Source organism: Sciurus vulgaris, assembly GCF_902686455.1.
Source record: "Sciurus vulgaris genome assembly, chromosome: 3".
NCBI lineage: Eukaryota > Metazoa > Chordata > Mammalia > Rodentia > Sciuridae > Sciurus > Sciurus vulgaris.
Genome location: NC_136463.1, coordinates 58,125,596 through 58,138,662, shown reverse-complemented (window position 1 = coordinate 58,138,662; position 13,067 = coordinate 58,125,596). Strand labels below are relative to the sequence as shown.

The 13,067-nt window shown below is 36.9% G+C and overlaps 1 protein-coding gene across 3 annotated transcripts in view; it reads left to right on the top strand.

Annotated features, from left to right (window-relative positions):
• The window catches only part of NUP88 (nucleoporin 88), a 30,396-nt gene extending 17,916 nt beyond the window's left edge, over positions 1-12,480 (top strand). Inside the window, exons 9-17 of one of the 3 annotated variants that reach the window (XM_079132434.1) lie at positions 5,975-6,065; positions 8,049-8,150; positions 9,962-10,120; positions 10,539-10,664; positions 10,770-10,835; positions 10,967-11,047; positions 11,332-11,437; positions 11,610-11,728; positions 12,248-12,480. In XM_079132434.1, the coding sequence (XP_078988560.1) occupies positions 5,975-6,065; positions 8,049-8,150; positions 9,962-10,120; positions 10,539-10,664; positions 10,770-10,835; positions 10,967-11,047; positions 11,332-11,437; positions 11,610-11,728; positions 12,248-12,311 (914 nt within the window). In that variant the 3' untranslated portion in view covers positions 12,312-12,480. Of the gene's footprint in view, positions 1-5,974; positions 6,066-8,048; positions 8,151-9,961; positions 10,121-10,538; positions 10,665-10,769; positions 10,836-10,966; positions 11,048-11,310; positions 11,438-11,609; positions 11,729-12,247 lie in introns of those variants that run through there. The other 2 variants (XM_079132433.1, XR_013762656.1) reach the window with 2 other exon arrangements.
• Positions 12,481-13,067: the final 587 nt, after the last annotated feature.

Here is a 13,067-nt window from a genome sequence, read left to right as displayed (position 1 = left end):
GTGTTTTTCAGTAGGATTCAGATATTCTGTCAAACAAGTGGTTTGGTATAAGAAAACAATAGATGAAATTGGTTAAAAAAATTTGTTCTCTGGAAAGTTCCAGAGAAATTGACAAACTTTGCTGGGCATGGTAACACATGCCTGTAAACCTGGCATCTCTGGAAGCTGAGGCAGGAGGATCACAAGTTTAAAGTCAGCCTCAGCAATTTAGCGAGGCCCTGCACAACTTAGTGAGACCCTGTCTCAAAAAATAAAAAGGGCTGGGGATATGACTCAAGGGTTAAGCACCCCTGGGTTCAATCCCCAATATCCAAAAAAAAAAAAAAAAAAAAAGACCTTTAGTTAGAGTACAAAAAACTAGAACAGAGAAAACTCAAAATCATAACAATCGGGTACAAAAGAGGGAATATTACTTCCAACCTTATAGAAATCAAAGAGAAATAAAGGGGAGGGGCTACTATAAAAAACTGTATGCCAGTTAGATAACCTAGGTGGAATGGACACATGTCAGTAAAAAAAGAAATGACCAAAACTGACTTGAGACAAAATAAAAAAATTGAATCTATCTGTCAAGTAAAGAAATTGATGAGGGGAGAAATTAAGAAACAAAAAACACTACCCAAAAAGAAAGCCCAGGACCAGTTGGCTTCAAATTTAAAGAATTCTTTGAAAGCTTCTCCAGAAAAGTAGATGAGAAGGGAACACTTCTTAACTCGTTCTGTGAGGTCAGTATGACATTTGTAACTAAAACCAAACAAATACATCCAAGGAACAAACTATAGACAGGTATCTTTTGTAGATGCAAATGTAGATGCAAAAAATCGTCAGCAAAATACTAGCAAACCAAAATCCAGCAACATGAAAAAAAGGATTATGCGCCCCAACCAAAAGGGATTTATCCTTGAAAGCAAAGTTAGTTTAACATCTGAAAATCATTTAATGTACGTATGAATAGAATAAGGGTCAAAAACCATATCATCATCTCTATAGACACAGAAAAAGCATTTAAGAAAATCCAACAACTTTCATGTTAAAAAAAAGTCCACAAACTAGTAATAGAAAGGAATTTAGACTGATAAAGAGCATCTCTGAAGAACCCAGAGTTGACACCATGCTTAATGAAGACAGAATAAATGCTTTCTATATAGCTTTCTATTGCTTTTGTAATAACTCACACAAACTTATTGATTTAACACACCCCAAGTTTATTACAGTTGTATAGGTAAGAAGTTCTGCATCAGTTTTACAGGGCTCAAACTGGCAGAACAATTTTCCTTGGAGCTTAGTAGAAAATCTATTTCCTACCCTTTTCTAGATTATACCATATTCCTTGGTTAGTAGCCCCCTTCTTCTATCTTCATATGAGCAATATATCCTCCATCTTCAGAGCCAGCATTAGTGGGATGGGTTGAGTTATTACATCGTATCACTCCAACCTTTTCTGATTCTTTCACTTTCAAAGAAACTTGTGATAACATTGGGTCCACCCAGATAATCCAGGATCATTTTCCTAATTTAGTCATCTGATGAGCACTTTTAATGAATTGTTTGTGACCTTAATTCCCCTTTACTATGTAGGCTAACATTTTCAGTTTCTAGTGATTGGGGTGTGGGCATCTTTGAGAATCCATTATTCTGCCTACTGTAGTCCACTCCTTGTCTATCCCCACCCCTGCAAAATTCACGTCTGACCCAAATGCAAAATACATCCACCTTATCTTAATATTCTCAAAAATCTCAAACCATATAGCAGCAACACTAGTTCAACATCTCATCCAAATCTCATGAGCTCGAAAATATCCCATATCTCATCATTTAAATCAAATATGGGTGAATTTTTTCTGTTTATGGACCTATGAAACAAAACAAGATACTAGTTCCCAGAACACAGTGGCAGGACAGGCATAGGATACCATTTATAGACATTTCAGTTCAAAAGTGGAGAAAATGAAATTGTTACAGGACCAAGCAATTTCCAGATTCAATACGCATAGATTTGAAGGCCTGGGAATAATTCTCAAGTTGACTTGTCCTGAATTTTTTAGAGATGGTAGCATTTGTTTTTAGTCACGTATTTTCATCAACTTGTTTCTTACATGTAGAATTTTAGGGTAGAACAGCCTTCTCTCATCATCTTTCTGACCTTTTTAGTCCAAACCAACACTGTTCCAGCTGTTATAAAATTTTCGAGAAACTTTTGGGTTTCCTGTGTATATCATAGATTCATTTCAGTAGGTAAGTAGTTTATCCACCACAGGTCCTTCCTAGATAATCCTAACTCTACTTTTGGATTTCTGTTGGGAGGGCTAAATAAGTCACACTTAAAATCTCTTTATTCTGTGTCACTAAATATTCTGACTTTAATGAAATTAGGATAAAGTTAATCAGTAGGGATAAAGAAGGACATTTCATACTGCTTAAGGGAACCATAAATCAGGAAGACATAACGATAGTAAATATTTATGTCCCAAACAATGGTGCATCCCTGTACATCAAACAAATCCTTCTCAATTTCAGGAATCAAATAGACCACAACACAATAATTCTGGGTGACCTTAATGCACCGCTGTCACCACTAGATAGATCTTCCAAACAAAAACCAACCAAAGAAACCATAGAACTCAATAACACAATCAATAACCTAGACTTAATAGACATATATAGAATATTCCATCCATCAACGAGTGGATTCACTTTCTTCTCAGCAGCACGTGGAACCTTCTCGAAAGTACACCATATGTTATGCAGCAAAGCAGCCCTTAGTAAATGCAAAAAAATAAGAGATACTGCCTTGTGTTCTGTCAGATCGTAATGGACTGAGAGTAGAAATCAATGACAAAAAACAAATTACTCCAACACTTGGAGACTAAATAATATGCTATTGAATGAAACATGGATAACAGAAAACATCAGGGAGGAGATAAAAAAAATTCTTAGAGGTCAATGAGAATGATGATACAACATATCAAAATCTCTGGGACACTATGAAAGCAGTACTAAGAGGAAAATTCATTACATGGAGCGCATTCCAGAAAAGAATGAAAAGTCAACAACGAAATGACATAACATTACAGCTCAAAGCCCTAGAAAAAGAAGAACAGAATAACAGCAAATGTAATAGAAGAAAGGAAATAATTAAAACAGAAATTAGTATAGCCACGTTCATGGCCTTTTCTCTATAGCATGTTTTTCTGACTGACTCTCTTTATCATCTTTTGCCATCCAGATAGACTGAGAATTTCTCAGGTCATCTGGTCCTTGTTCATTTTTGTTAATAGTTTTTCCTTTGATTTTATCTTTCCTTGTATTATACTATAGTCAGCAAGAAGAAACCACCAGCCTAAATGTACTTCAAGACTTTGCTAGGTAATCACCTCAAGTCAGTGTCCAACTTAATTGTACACGTTCTCTTTCCCCTTAAGGAACCAAAGCTATCTCTTCATGCTACTTGAGCATTGTAATGGGGGTCTTAGGAAGTTAGCCAAGAAAAGGAAATAAAAGATATCCAGACTGGAAAGAAGTTAAACTCTCTTCTTAGATGACATGACCTTTTATATAGAAAATCCTAGGGAACCTGCCAAAAAATTACTTGAACTAGTAAATATGTTCAAGTTTATAGGATGCAAGATCAATATATAAATAGCAGTTTCATTTCTGTGCACTATCAATGAACAATACAAAAACTAGAAAACATTCCCATTTATACTGGAATCAAAATGAATAAAATGTGAATTTAACAAAAGAAGTGAATAATACACTTTTTCCCCCTCCTTTTTGGTGCTGAGGAATGAACCCAGGGATTTTTACATCCCCAGCCCTTTTCATTTTTTATTTTGAGATAGGGTCTTGTTAACTTGCTTAGGGCCTTACTAAGTTGCTGAGGCTGGCTTCGAGCTTTTGATCCTCTTGCTTCAGCCTCCCAAGCCGCTGGATTACAGGTGTGCATCACTGTGCCTGACGCAGGATATACTCTCCCTACTTCCAAACAATGAAAGAAAATAAAACGTAAATGAATGGAAAACATCCCATATTCATGGATCAGAGAATTTAATGTTAAATGGCAGTACTCCCTAAGTTGATCTAATGATTCAGTGCAGTCCTTATCAAAGTTGAAATTGACTTCTTTGCAGACATTGACAAGATTACCCTAAAATTCATGTGGAAATTTCATATAGAATATGCAAAACAGTCTTGAAAAACAAAAAGAGGGAGAACCCACACTTTGCAATTTCAAAACTTCACACAGAACCATAGTAATGAAAACAAAGTGATGTTGGCATAAGGATACAAATACAGATCAATGAAATAGAAATTGGGAGTGTAGGACTAAACCTTATGTACAGTCATTTGGTTTCATCAGTGGTGCCAAAATAATTCAGTGGAGGAAGAATAATCTTTTCAACAAGTGATCCTGGCACAAATGAGTACCTATATACAAAAAAAAAATGACCTTGGACTCCTGTTTTACACCAGTTACGGAAATGAACTCAAATTGGATCAGATCCAAATGAAAGACTTAAAACTATAAAATTTTTAGAAGAGGCATGAATCTTTGTCAATGTGACTTAGTTTCTTAGGTATATTATCAAAAGCACAATAAGTGAGAGTAAAAAATAGATAACTTGGTTATCTTCAAAATTAAAAACTTTTATTCTTAAAGGACACTGTCACAAAAGTGAAAATCCACAGAATGGGAAAAAATATTTGTAAATCTTGTATCTGGTAATGAACTTATATTTAGAACAAAAAACTCTTAGAATTCAATAATAATAAAATAAATTGCCCAACCTAATAATGGGCAAAGTAGAGCTGGGCGTGTAGCTCAGTGGTAGATTGTTTAGTGTGCATGAGGTCCCAGGTTCCATCTCCAGAACCACAAAAGGATGAAGGAGGGTGGGGAGGGCAGAAGATTTGCATAGACATTGTTCCATCATTGATACATAAATAACACAAAATTTTTTTTCAACATCCTTAGTCATTATAGAAATGAAATATTACAAAACCAAAGTGAAATATCATTTAGTATCTACTGAGATGGCCAAAAGGAAAGAAATGGACAATTACAAGTATTGATGAGGCTGTGGACCCTCATAGATTGCTTACTAGAATGTAAAGTGGTATAGTGGTTGAAAAACAGCTTGGCAGTTCTGTAAAAGATTAAACATAATTACAATATATCTAACAGTTCCTCTGTGTATATACTCAAGAGAAATGAAAACTGTCCATACAAATACTTACATACAAGTGGTCATAGCAACATTATTCATAGTTGTTCAAAAACCAAATAAGTATGCATCAACTTATGAATAGATTATTAAAAAAGGGGCAATCTGTCCATAATATGAAATATTATTCAAACATAAGAAGGAATGAAGTACTAATAACATGTTTCAATATTGGTGAACCTTGAAAACATGCTAAGTGAAAGAAGTCAGTTAAGCTACATATTTTATGATTCCATTTATATGAAAAATCCAGTATAGGCCAATCCAGAAGCAGAAAGTAGATGAGTGTTGCCTTGCTCTGAGAAGGTTGGTAGAAGCTGGAGAGTGACCGTTAATAGGCCTGGGGGTTTCTTTTTGAGAAATGAAAATATTATAAGCTATTTGTGGTGATGGCTATCCAGTTTTGTTAATACACTAAAACCCACTGAATTGTACACTTCAGAATGGGAGAGTTTGGTGGCCCAAAAGTATTATTATTAAAAAGAAAAAAAAAAATCAGTGTTGATAAGGAAGACAGTAGAAGGGAATTATTTGAGATTATTCTCAGTGAAACATTTCTACATTTAAAACCTGATCAAGGAAAACCTTACTTTCCTTTCTAAAGCAGAAATCTAGACCCCTGAGGTAAGGATATTTCTGTCTGAAGGGCATAACCCTTGGGAAGCAATGGTTTGAGTAGTACTTAGTTGCAATTTAATTTGGAGCCTTGTCTACGCATCAGTTAATTTATATAATGCTTTCCTTTATAGATGAAGAAGATAAGGATAGTTTACAAGAACTTGCTACAGAACAGAAATGCTTTGTAGAACATATCCTTTGTACAAAGCCATTGCCATGCAGGTAAGGTGCAACTCTCCCACATATACAAAGATAGTAGTAGTTTATTTCAGTAATTCAAGTACATACGGATATATGGTACTTAACCCCAAGAGTACCATGTTCATCAGAAGTTCATCAAAACCTTTCTCCTGCTTTGGAGTCATTCCACATGTTATTTCCTCTGTTCCAGTCCTGATCCCAGCTTACCGTCCTCTTGATTAACTCTTAAATCTTGTTTTTGAGACAGGATCTTGCTATATCATAGGACTGGCCTCAAATGCCTAGGCTCAAGAGAGCCTCTCACTTCAGCCTCCCAAGTTCCTGGGACTAAAGGTTGTACCACCACACCTGACTCCTACTCTTCTTTCTGATCCCAGTCATTTCTTCAGAGAGGACTCTCTTGATTCCTCAATCTAATTTAGGGTGTTCCTGTTCTTTTTATCATGTTATTTTATATTTTATATATTTTATCATATATTATTATAACTTGTATTTTGTGTTTCTTTAATGTCTGCAATCAGACATTACTTTCTTTAATTACTGCAATCTGTGTTTCAAGAATGCAGTTTTTTATTCTTAGTATATACTGTTGATCTTTTTTCTGTCTACTCAGTGTGTAACAGAGTGCCTTGTAGATACTCAGTGAATATTTGATGAATAGGAAAAAAGGAGGCGCCTAGAATGACTCCATGGTTTCTTCTTAGGATAAAGGGAAGATGTGATATCTTTTAGACAAATGGGGACATAATGAGTGGATTTGGGAAGATAAGAGATGAATTAATGTAGACTGGAGTTTTATGTTCTCTATAGGAAATCCAAGTGGAGGAAGCCTACTAGCAGTTAGATGTATAGGTCTGAAGATTGGAGAGATCTTGGATAGGACTCTAGGGACATGGGAATTGTCAGCATTGGAGTGATGATTCTGGCTCCACTGTAAGGTTACACAGTAAAGGGCCTGGGACAAGTAGAGGAGAGCTGAGAAGAGAAGTGAGCTTAAAGTATGAGCAGTTGAGTAGAGACAGAAGCCCAGCCCCGGAAGGCAACAAGAGCTACCAGAGACACTGAGGGAGAACCTGGAGGGAAGGATGTCAAGGATACCAGTGAGGAACTGTTTCTAAGAGAAAACAGCAAGCAACATCAGATAAGCACAGCAAGATACTGGTGAGCAGTGGAGCCTAGACTTAGCAATACAAAGAACCACAGGACTGAGGCTGCTGCAGCGTTCTGATTTTTGTCCTGGGTGCTGGTTACATAATATATATGTACACTCTCAGTGTGTGCTTCACACTGGTAGTAAAATTCTAGAACTTCCCAGATTCCCTCCTTTTCAAACAGAGGAAGGGAAATAAGTGTTGTTTACTACTGTCTACAGACTACTATTCTAAAGCAGAATTGGTTAAAGGGAGCAATTTTCAGATGTGAGAGGAGGTGGAGTCACTGTTCAGGGACAAAAATGTGCTATGGGATTTCATGGGGGGAGGGTAGTTGTGGAATGTGTTGGCAGGGAGGGCAGTTCTCATTCGAGAGCCACAGTTTGCAGTTTCTTCAGGTGAAGTAGGAAGGAAACTGGAGATGTATGCTAGGCACACTAAATGAAGTCCTAAGACAGATGTTGGGCTTCATTGAATGAGATACATTCTAAAGTTTACTGAAGTTTCTGAAAGCTGAATCTGTTAGGCACTAGATGAGACATATATAGCTGGTGTTTACATGTGAGTTGAGAAGATGCATAGAGTGAACTTGAGTGGACTGTGATCACCAAGATAATTATAAGCCCCATGAGCCTGTAGTTCCTGAGTGATTTGGTAAGTGGCCTCTAGACTGACAAATGGCATCTTGGTTCAAACCAATCAGAGGTTTATTACAGGTTTCCACATCTGATAGCATATCCCAGGTAACTGTCAGCCCAGGCCTGAAAAGGCCACAGACTGGTTACATCTTTGTTCTTGGTATCATTGTCACATCTGTTGCTTTGTAACTTAACTGTAACTTTTTTTCCTCCAGGCAGCCAGCTCCAATTCGGGGATTCTGGATAGTTCCTGATATTCTTGGGCCCATAATGATCTGCATCACCAGTACCTACGAGTGCCTCACAAGGCCTTTACTGTATGTCCTATTTTATATTCTCTACATAGTATCTAATTCAAACCTACACAGACATGGTTTTTTATTTTTGGCACTAGGAATTGAATCCAGAGATACTTTTTACCACTAAGCCTCATCCCCAGCCCTTTTTTAATTTTTGAGACAAGATCTTAGTAAGTTGCTTAGGGCCTCACTGAGTTGCTGAGGCTGGCCTTGAATTTGCAATCCTCCTGCCTCAGCCTCCCAAGTCACTGGGATTACAGGAGTTTGCCAAACTAAATTTATTAGTTTGTTTTGGTTTCTAGCTTGAGGGTTAAAAAGGAGATGACCATTGTCCCTGCTATGTCTGGAAGTTTTCATTTTTAGGCATGGTTTGTAGTATCTCCATCAAATAGCTGAAAAGTGAGAGCTTTTCCTTAAAGTATGGGGGAAAAAATACTAAAATTTATATTGAACTCCATTATTAATTTCAATTAGATTTAATGATTATCAAGCTATACGTGCCAGACTCAGAAGGTAAGCCATGTTCCTGCATTACCTCCTGCAATTATCAGATCAACCTTCAAAGAGAACACTGTTTCCCCATCTTACAGAGAAGGAAACAGAAGCGTGAGAGTTTAAGCAAATGCAGAAGTCACAAGTAAAAGACATCTAGGATTCAGGTCTGACTGATTCCAAAGTCCAATTATTCACACTCTTAATTTCTTCCTCTCTGCTAGCCTCAGAGGAACATCAGGGAGTGTTTGTAAACTCTAGAAGAAAGATGATATAAAGCCAAACTCACAGTCCTTGTTCCTTTTAAGAAACTCAGATATTAAGCTATAATCACCATTTTCCTTTTCCAACAGCCTTGGAAGGTCATTCTGAATTTTATAAATGCAGGAATAGGAGTATCAAAACCAAAATTTGGTTCTGCATGTCAAACGCTGGACCCCCTAGTCTTTTGGTGTCAGTGTGGACCATGTGCTTCTATATACTGATTTATGTGGAAAATACAGGCATTCATTTACTATCTTTAAAAGGTCTTCCATGGTTTTTAAAAATTAATACTAATACTACTTGGATGGGGAAAAAAAAGATTCAAATATAAATTTTGTGTTGCTTCTACTGAGACTGAAAACTAGCAAGGCTTAACAAAATAAAATCACTGGGAAAATATTTGCTCTTTGCCTCAGCATATTTCTCAAAAGTCCACACTACCCTTAGTAAAATAAAACCTAATCATACTAGTTTGAGAATAAAGATATGAATCCCAAATGGTGGAAAAACTCAATTATCTGGATACCTTCAAATCAGAGTATCTATGTTACTGTTTAACAAATTTGAATTGCTACTTTCAAAGTAAGCTACTTACCATGCTGCCAAAGTTTATAGTCTTTCAAGTACTTTCTGAATTTGCCTTTGCAAATATTTATGGTTGAGTTGATGTAATTTTTAGGAATCAAGTTCTCTACAACCAAATATGGCATATAGTAGTTACCTTAAAACTATTGTTGATAAGTCTATACCTAAGAAAGGAGTGACTTGTTTGTGGCTCTAGCTTATAAAGCAGGTTCTTTTCAGAAAGGATCTGTGATGAATTCATATTTTTGTGCTGCCTTCAAAATTTCAAAAAATTTGACATGGTAAGAATCCAAAATGTTTTCACAAGTGGCAGCATAAGGGGACAGCTTCCCAAGGTGGTCTCTTCAAGGCAGAAAACGTATGTTCTTGTGCTTCTGAGTAACAACTTTTTGTTTATGTTCTCAAAGTTCTGAATAAATGTGGTTTTTGCTTTCATTTAATAGAGTAAATAAACTCCATTGGTAGATGTTGATTTATCTGTTTTGTAGAAGTACTGTCCATCCAGCTTCTCCTCCCCTGCTGTGTACCCGAGATGATGTTGAAGTGACAGAGTCTCCTCTCCGTATTCTGGCTGAGACCCCAGACTCCTTTGAAAAGCATATAAGAAGCATTTTGCAACGTAGTGTTGCCAATCCAGCATTTCTCAAGTATGTGATCTTGGGCATGTAGATTTTAAGAATGGGTTCTCAAAAAAAAAAAAAAAGAAAAAAAAGAATGGGTTCTCTTCTCTGCAAAATTACTATTCATCCTTTCTGTCCTCAGCTTTTTCATATCTGCTTTATTGTGGTGGAGTTAGAAGAGACACAGGGCATATCTCATCAGCTAGTGAGTAGAGGGAGAGAAGTGACACCTGAGAGTGATAAAGCGCTGAAAAGGAAGCTGGGCATGGTGGTACATGCCTGTAATCCCAGTGACTTGGGAAGCTAAGGCAGGAGGAGCACAAGTTTGAGGCCAGCCTCAGCTACTTATTAGCAAGACCCTGTTTTAAAATAAAAAATAAATGCTAAAAAGGAAAAAAGCAGCTATGACTCAAGTCTGACAAATATGATAAAAACTTGTTTTAAGATCATCCGAAAAGGATTTAGCACCTCCTCCTGAGGAATGTCTTCAGCTCATCAGCAGAGCCACCCAGGTGTTCAGAGAACAGTACATTCTTAAGCAGGACCTGGCAAAGGAGGAGATTCAACGGAGGTAGGATGTCCTGTGTTCACAACCATTAATCCTGGCTGGTAGCTGGTGCTGTATTAATAGCCCAGATCTGGCTTCTGGCTAAACTTTTTATTTTTCTTCTTGAAGGGTTAAATTATTGTGTGACCAAAAAAAGAAACAGCTGGAAGATCTCAATTATTGTCGAGAGGAGAGGTAAGTGTCAAAACTAGGGAGAAAAAAACAATAAGGGTAGGGGACTGATCTCACCTCAAGATGCTGTGCACATCAGCTGGCTTCAACAGCCAAGGGAAACAAACCCAAGAGTCTTGTTCCTTATGCCATAGGAAGAGTCTACGGGAAATGGCTGAGCGCTTAGCTGACAAATATGAGGAAGCCAAGGAGAAACAAGAAGATATCATGAACAGGTCAGTGGGTGTAATATTCAGTACTAATAGTGTTATGAAGAAAACAGACTTCATACTTAGGTGCTCACATACCTAGAGAACTGAATGGATCCCCTATTCTCTATAAAGTATATGTTAGGAAAGACATGACATTTTCTCCTAATCTATCCTGTGGAGACCTCCTTCCCAGATATCAGAGTCATGAATTACAAGCTTTATTATGATTATATTTCTCCTGATTAGCAGAAATCTTAAGCTGAGATGTTTGCTTACCTTATCTAAAGGATGAAAAAAGTACTTCACAGTTTTCACTCTCAGCTCCCAGTTCTCTCTGATAGTGAGAGAGACATGAAGAAAGAATTACAGCTGATACCGGATCAACTTCGACATTTGGGCAATGCCATCAAACAGGTAGGAATGGATGCAAGGCGGCTAAATTCAGTCTTTTTTTTTTTTTTTTTTTTTTTTAAGCATTGTTCTATAGAAAATAATTTCATAAAATGTAATAAGAACAGATTAAAACATATGTGAAAACATGTGGCAAAGCATACCAAAATATCTACATTCTGTTTGACTACTTAAGGTTACTATGAAGAAAGACTATCAACAGCGAAAGATGGAAAAGGTGCCAAGTCCTCAAAAACCGAGCATCACCCTCAGTGCCTACCAGCGGAAGTGCATCCAGTCCATTTTGAAGGAGGAGTAAGTAAATACTTACAAATCAGCTATTATTGTGAAAATAGTTTTTTTCTTTGAAGTGTGCCTAAATCAACCTCTCTTCTGTCTGCCTAGGTAAAGACTCCCAAGTTTTAGTTTCTGCACATCAGTAATTACTAGGATCAGTAATTACTCATTAAAAAATGAGTATGGTGGGAGGGTGGAAAATGATGGCTTTTCTATAATGTGATTTTTGTTGTGTGGTCAAAGTATTTCCCAGAGACTATGTTAAAAAATATTTCCTGGGGGTGGAGGATATATATAGCTCAGTCGTAGAGCAGTCGAGTAGCATATCCCCAGTACCTTGCCACAAAAAATAAATTCCAGTAGTTGAACCAGTTTGCTGCCTTAAATGAGTAAATACCTGCTATCCATCTGAAACCTTAAGTTGTTAATTTAAGCAAAAAAGTTCTTAGATAATTCAGCATTACTAGTTTCAGTTCTTAAGATTCTGTTCTAATGACTTATTCTTCTCCAAAAGTGATTGGCTTTATGATTTTACAGGGGTGAACACATAAGGGAAATGGTGAAGCAAATCAATGATATCCGAAATCATGTAAACTTCTGACACCAGGAACACATTCACAACTGAAGTTAACAAAACTGAAGGCTCAAACCCATATTGTAAAACAAACAGCACTAATTTATAAAGAAGCATTTTTGGATGAATTTAGTGTGGTTTATCATTTTTAATATTTGTTTTATAATTACTGAATAAATATATTTAAAAATTGAAATGTGCTTTATTACTGAAGTCGATGATTGCATGCAACAAGGGCCAATTATCATTTTAAAAAACAAAGCAACCCTGAGACACAGGCTTTCAGCTGCACACTCCCAGATCTCATTGACCCTATTGAGCTTTCTCCATATTGAAGCAAGAATAAGAGCTCTATTTGAAAGTAGCAACACCAGAAATGTGACTCTGAAGCAGGTCAGAACCCTAAAATTCAAAGGAAAAGGCCACACAGTCTACTGGGCAGCAGCTTTTTTTTTTAATTTGAACACTTTCTTCTTAAGGACACGCCTTCAGTACAGTTAGCAAACAGTTACACCTGCAATCTGCTCAGAGCAGAGCTAAAGATCCACAATTGCCAAGACCACCTCTGCTCACTTCTTGCAGGCACTATTACCTTTCAGAGCTGAGTTTGGCTGTGCTGTGTCTACTGAGTAGGTACAAGGTGCAAGTGTTAGCACCTTAAAGGGAGGAAGAAAGAAATAGCTTGGTGTAGGCAGTATATAGTTTTGTCTCAGTTTTACATCTTTTTATACCTGCCAATAGGAGTTCTGAAAGGTAATACAATGCCTGCCTAGAAATGGCTAA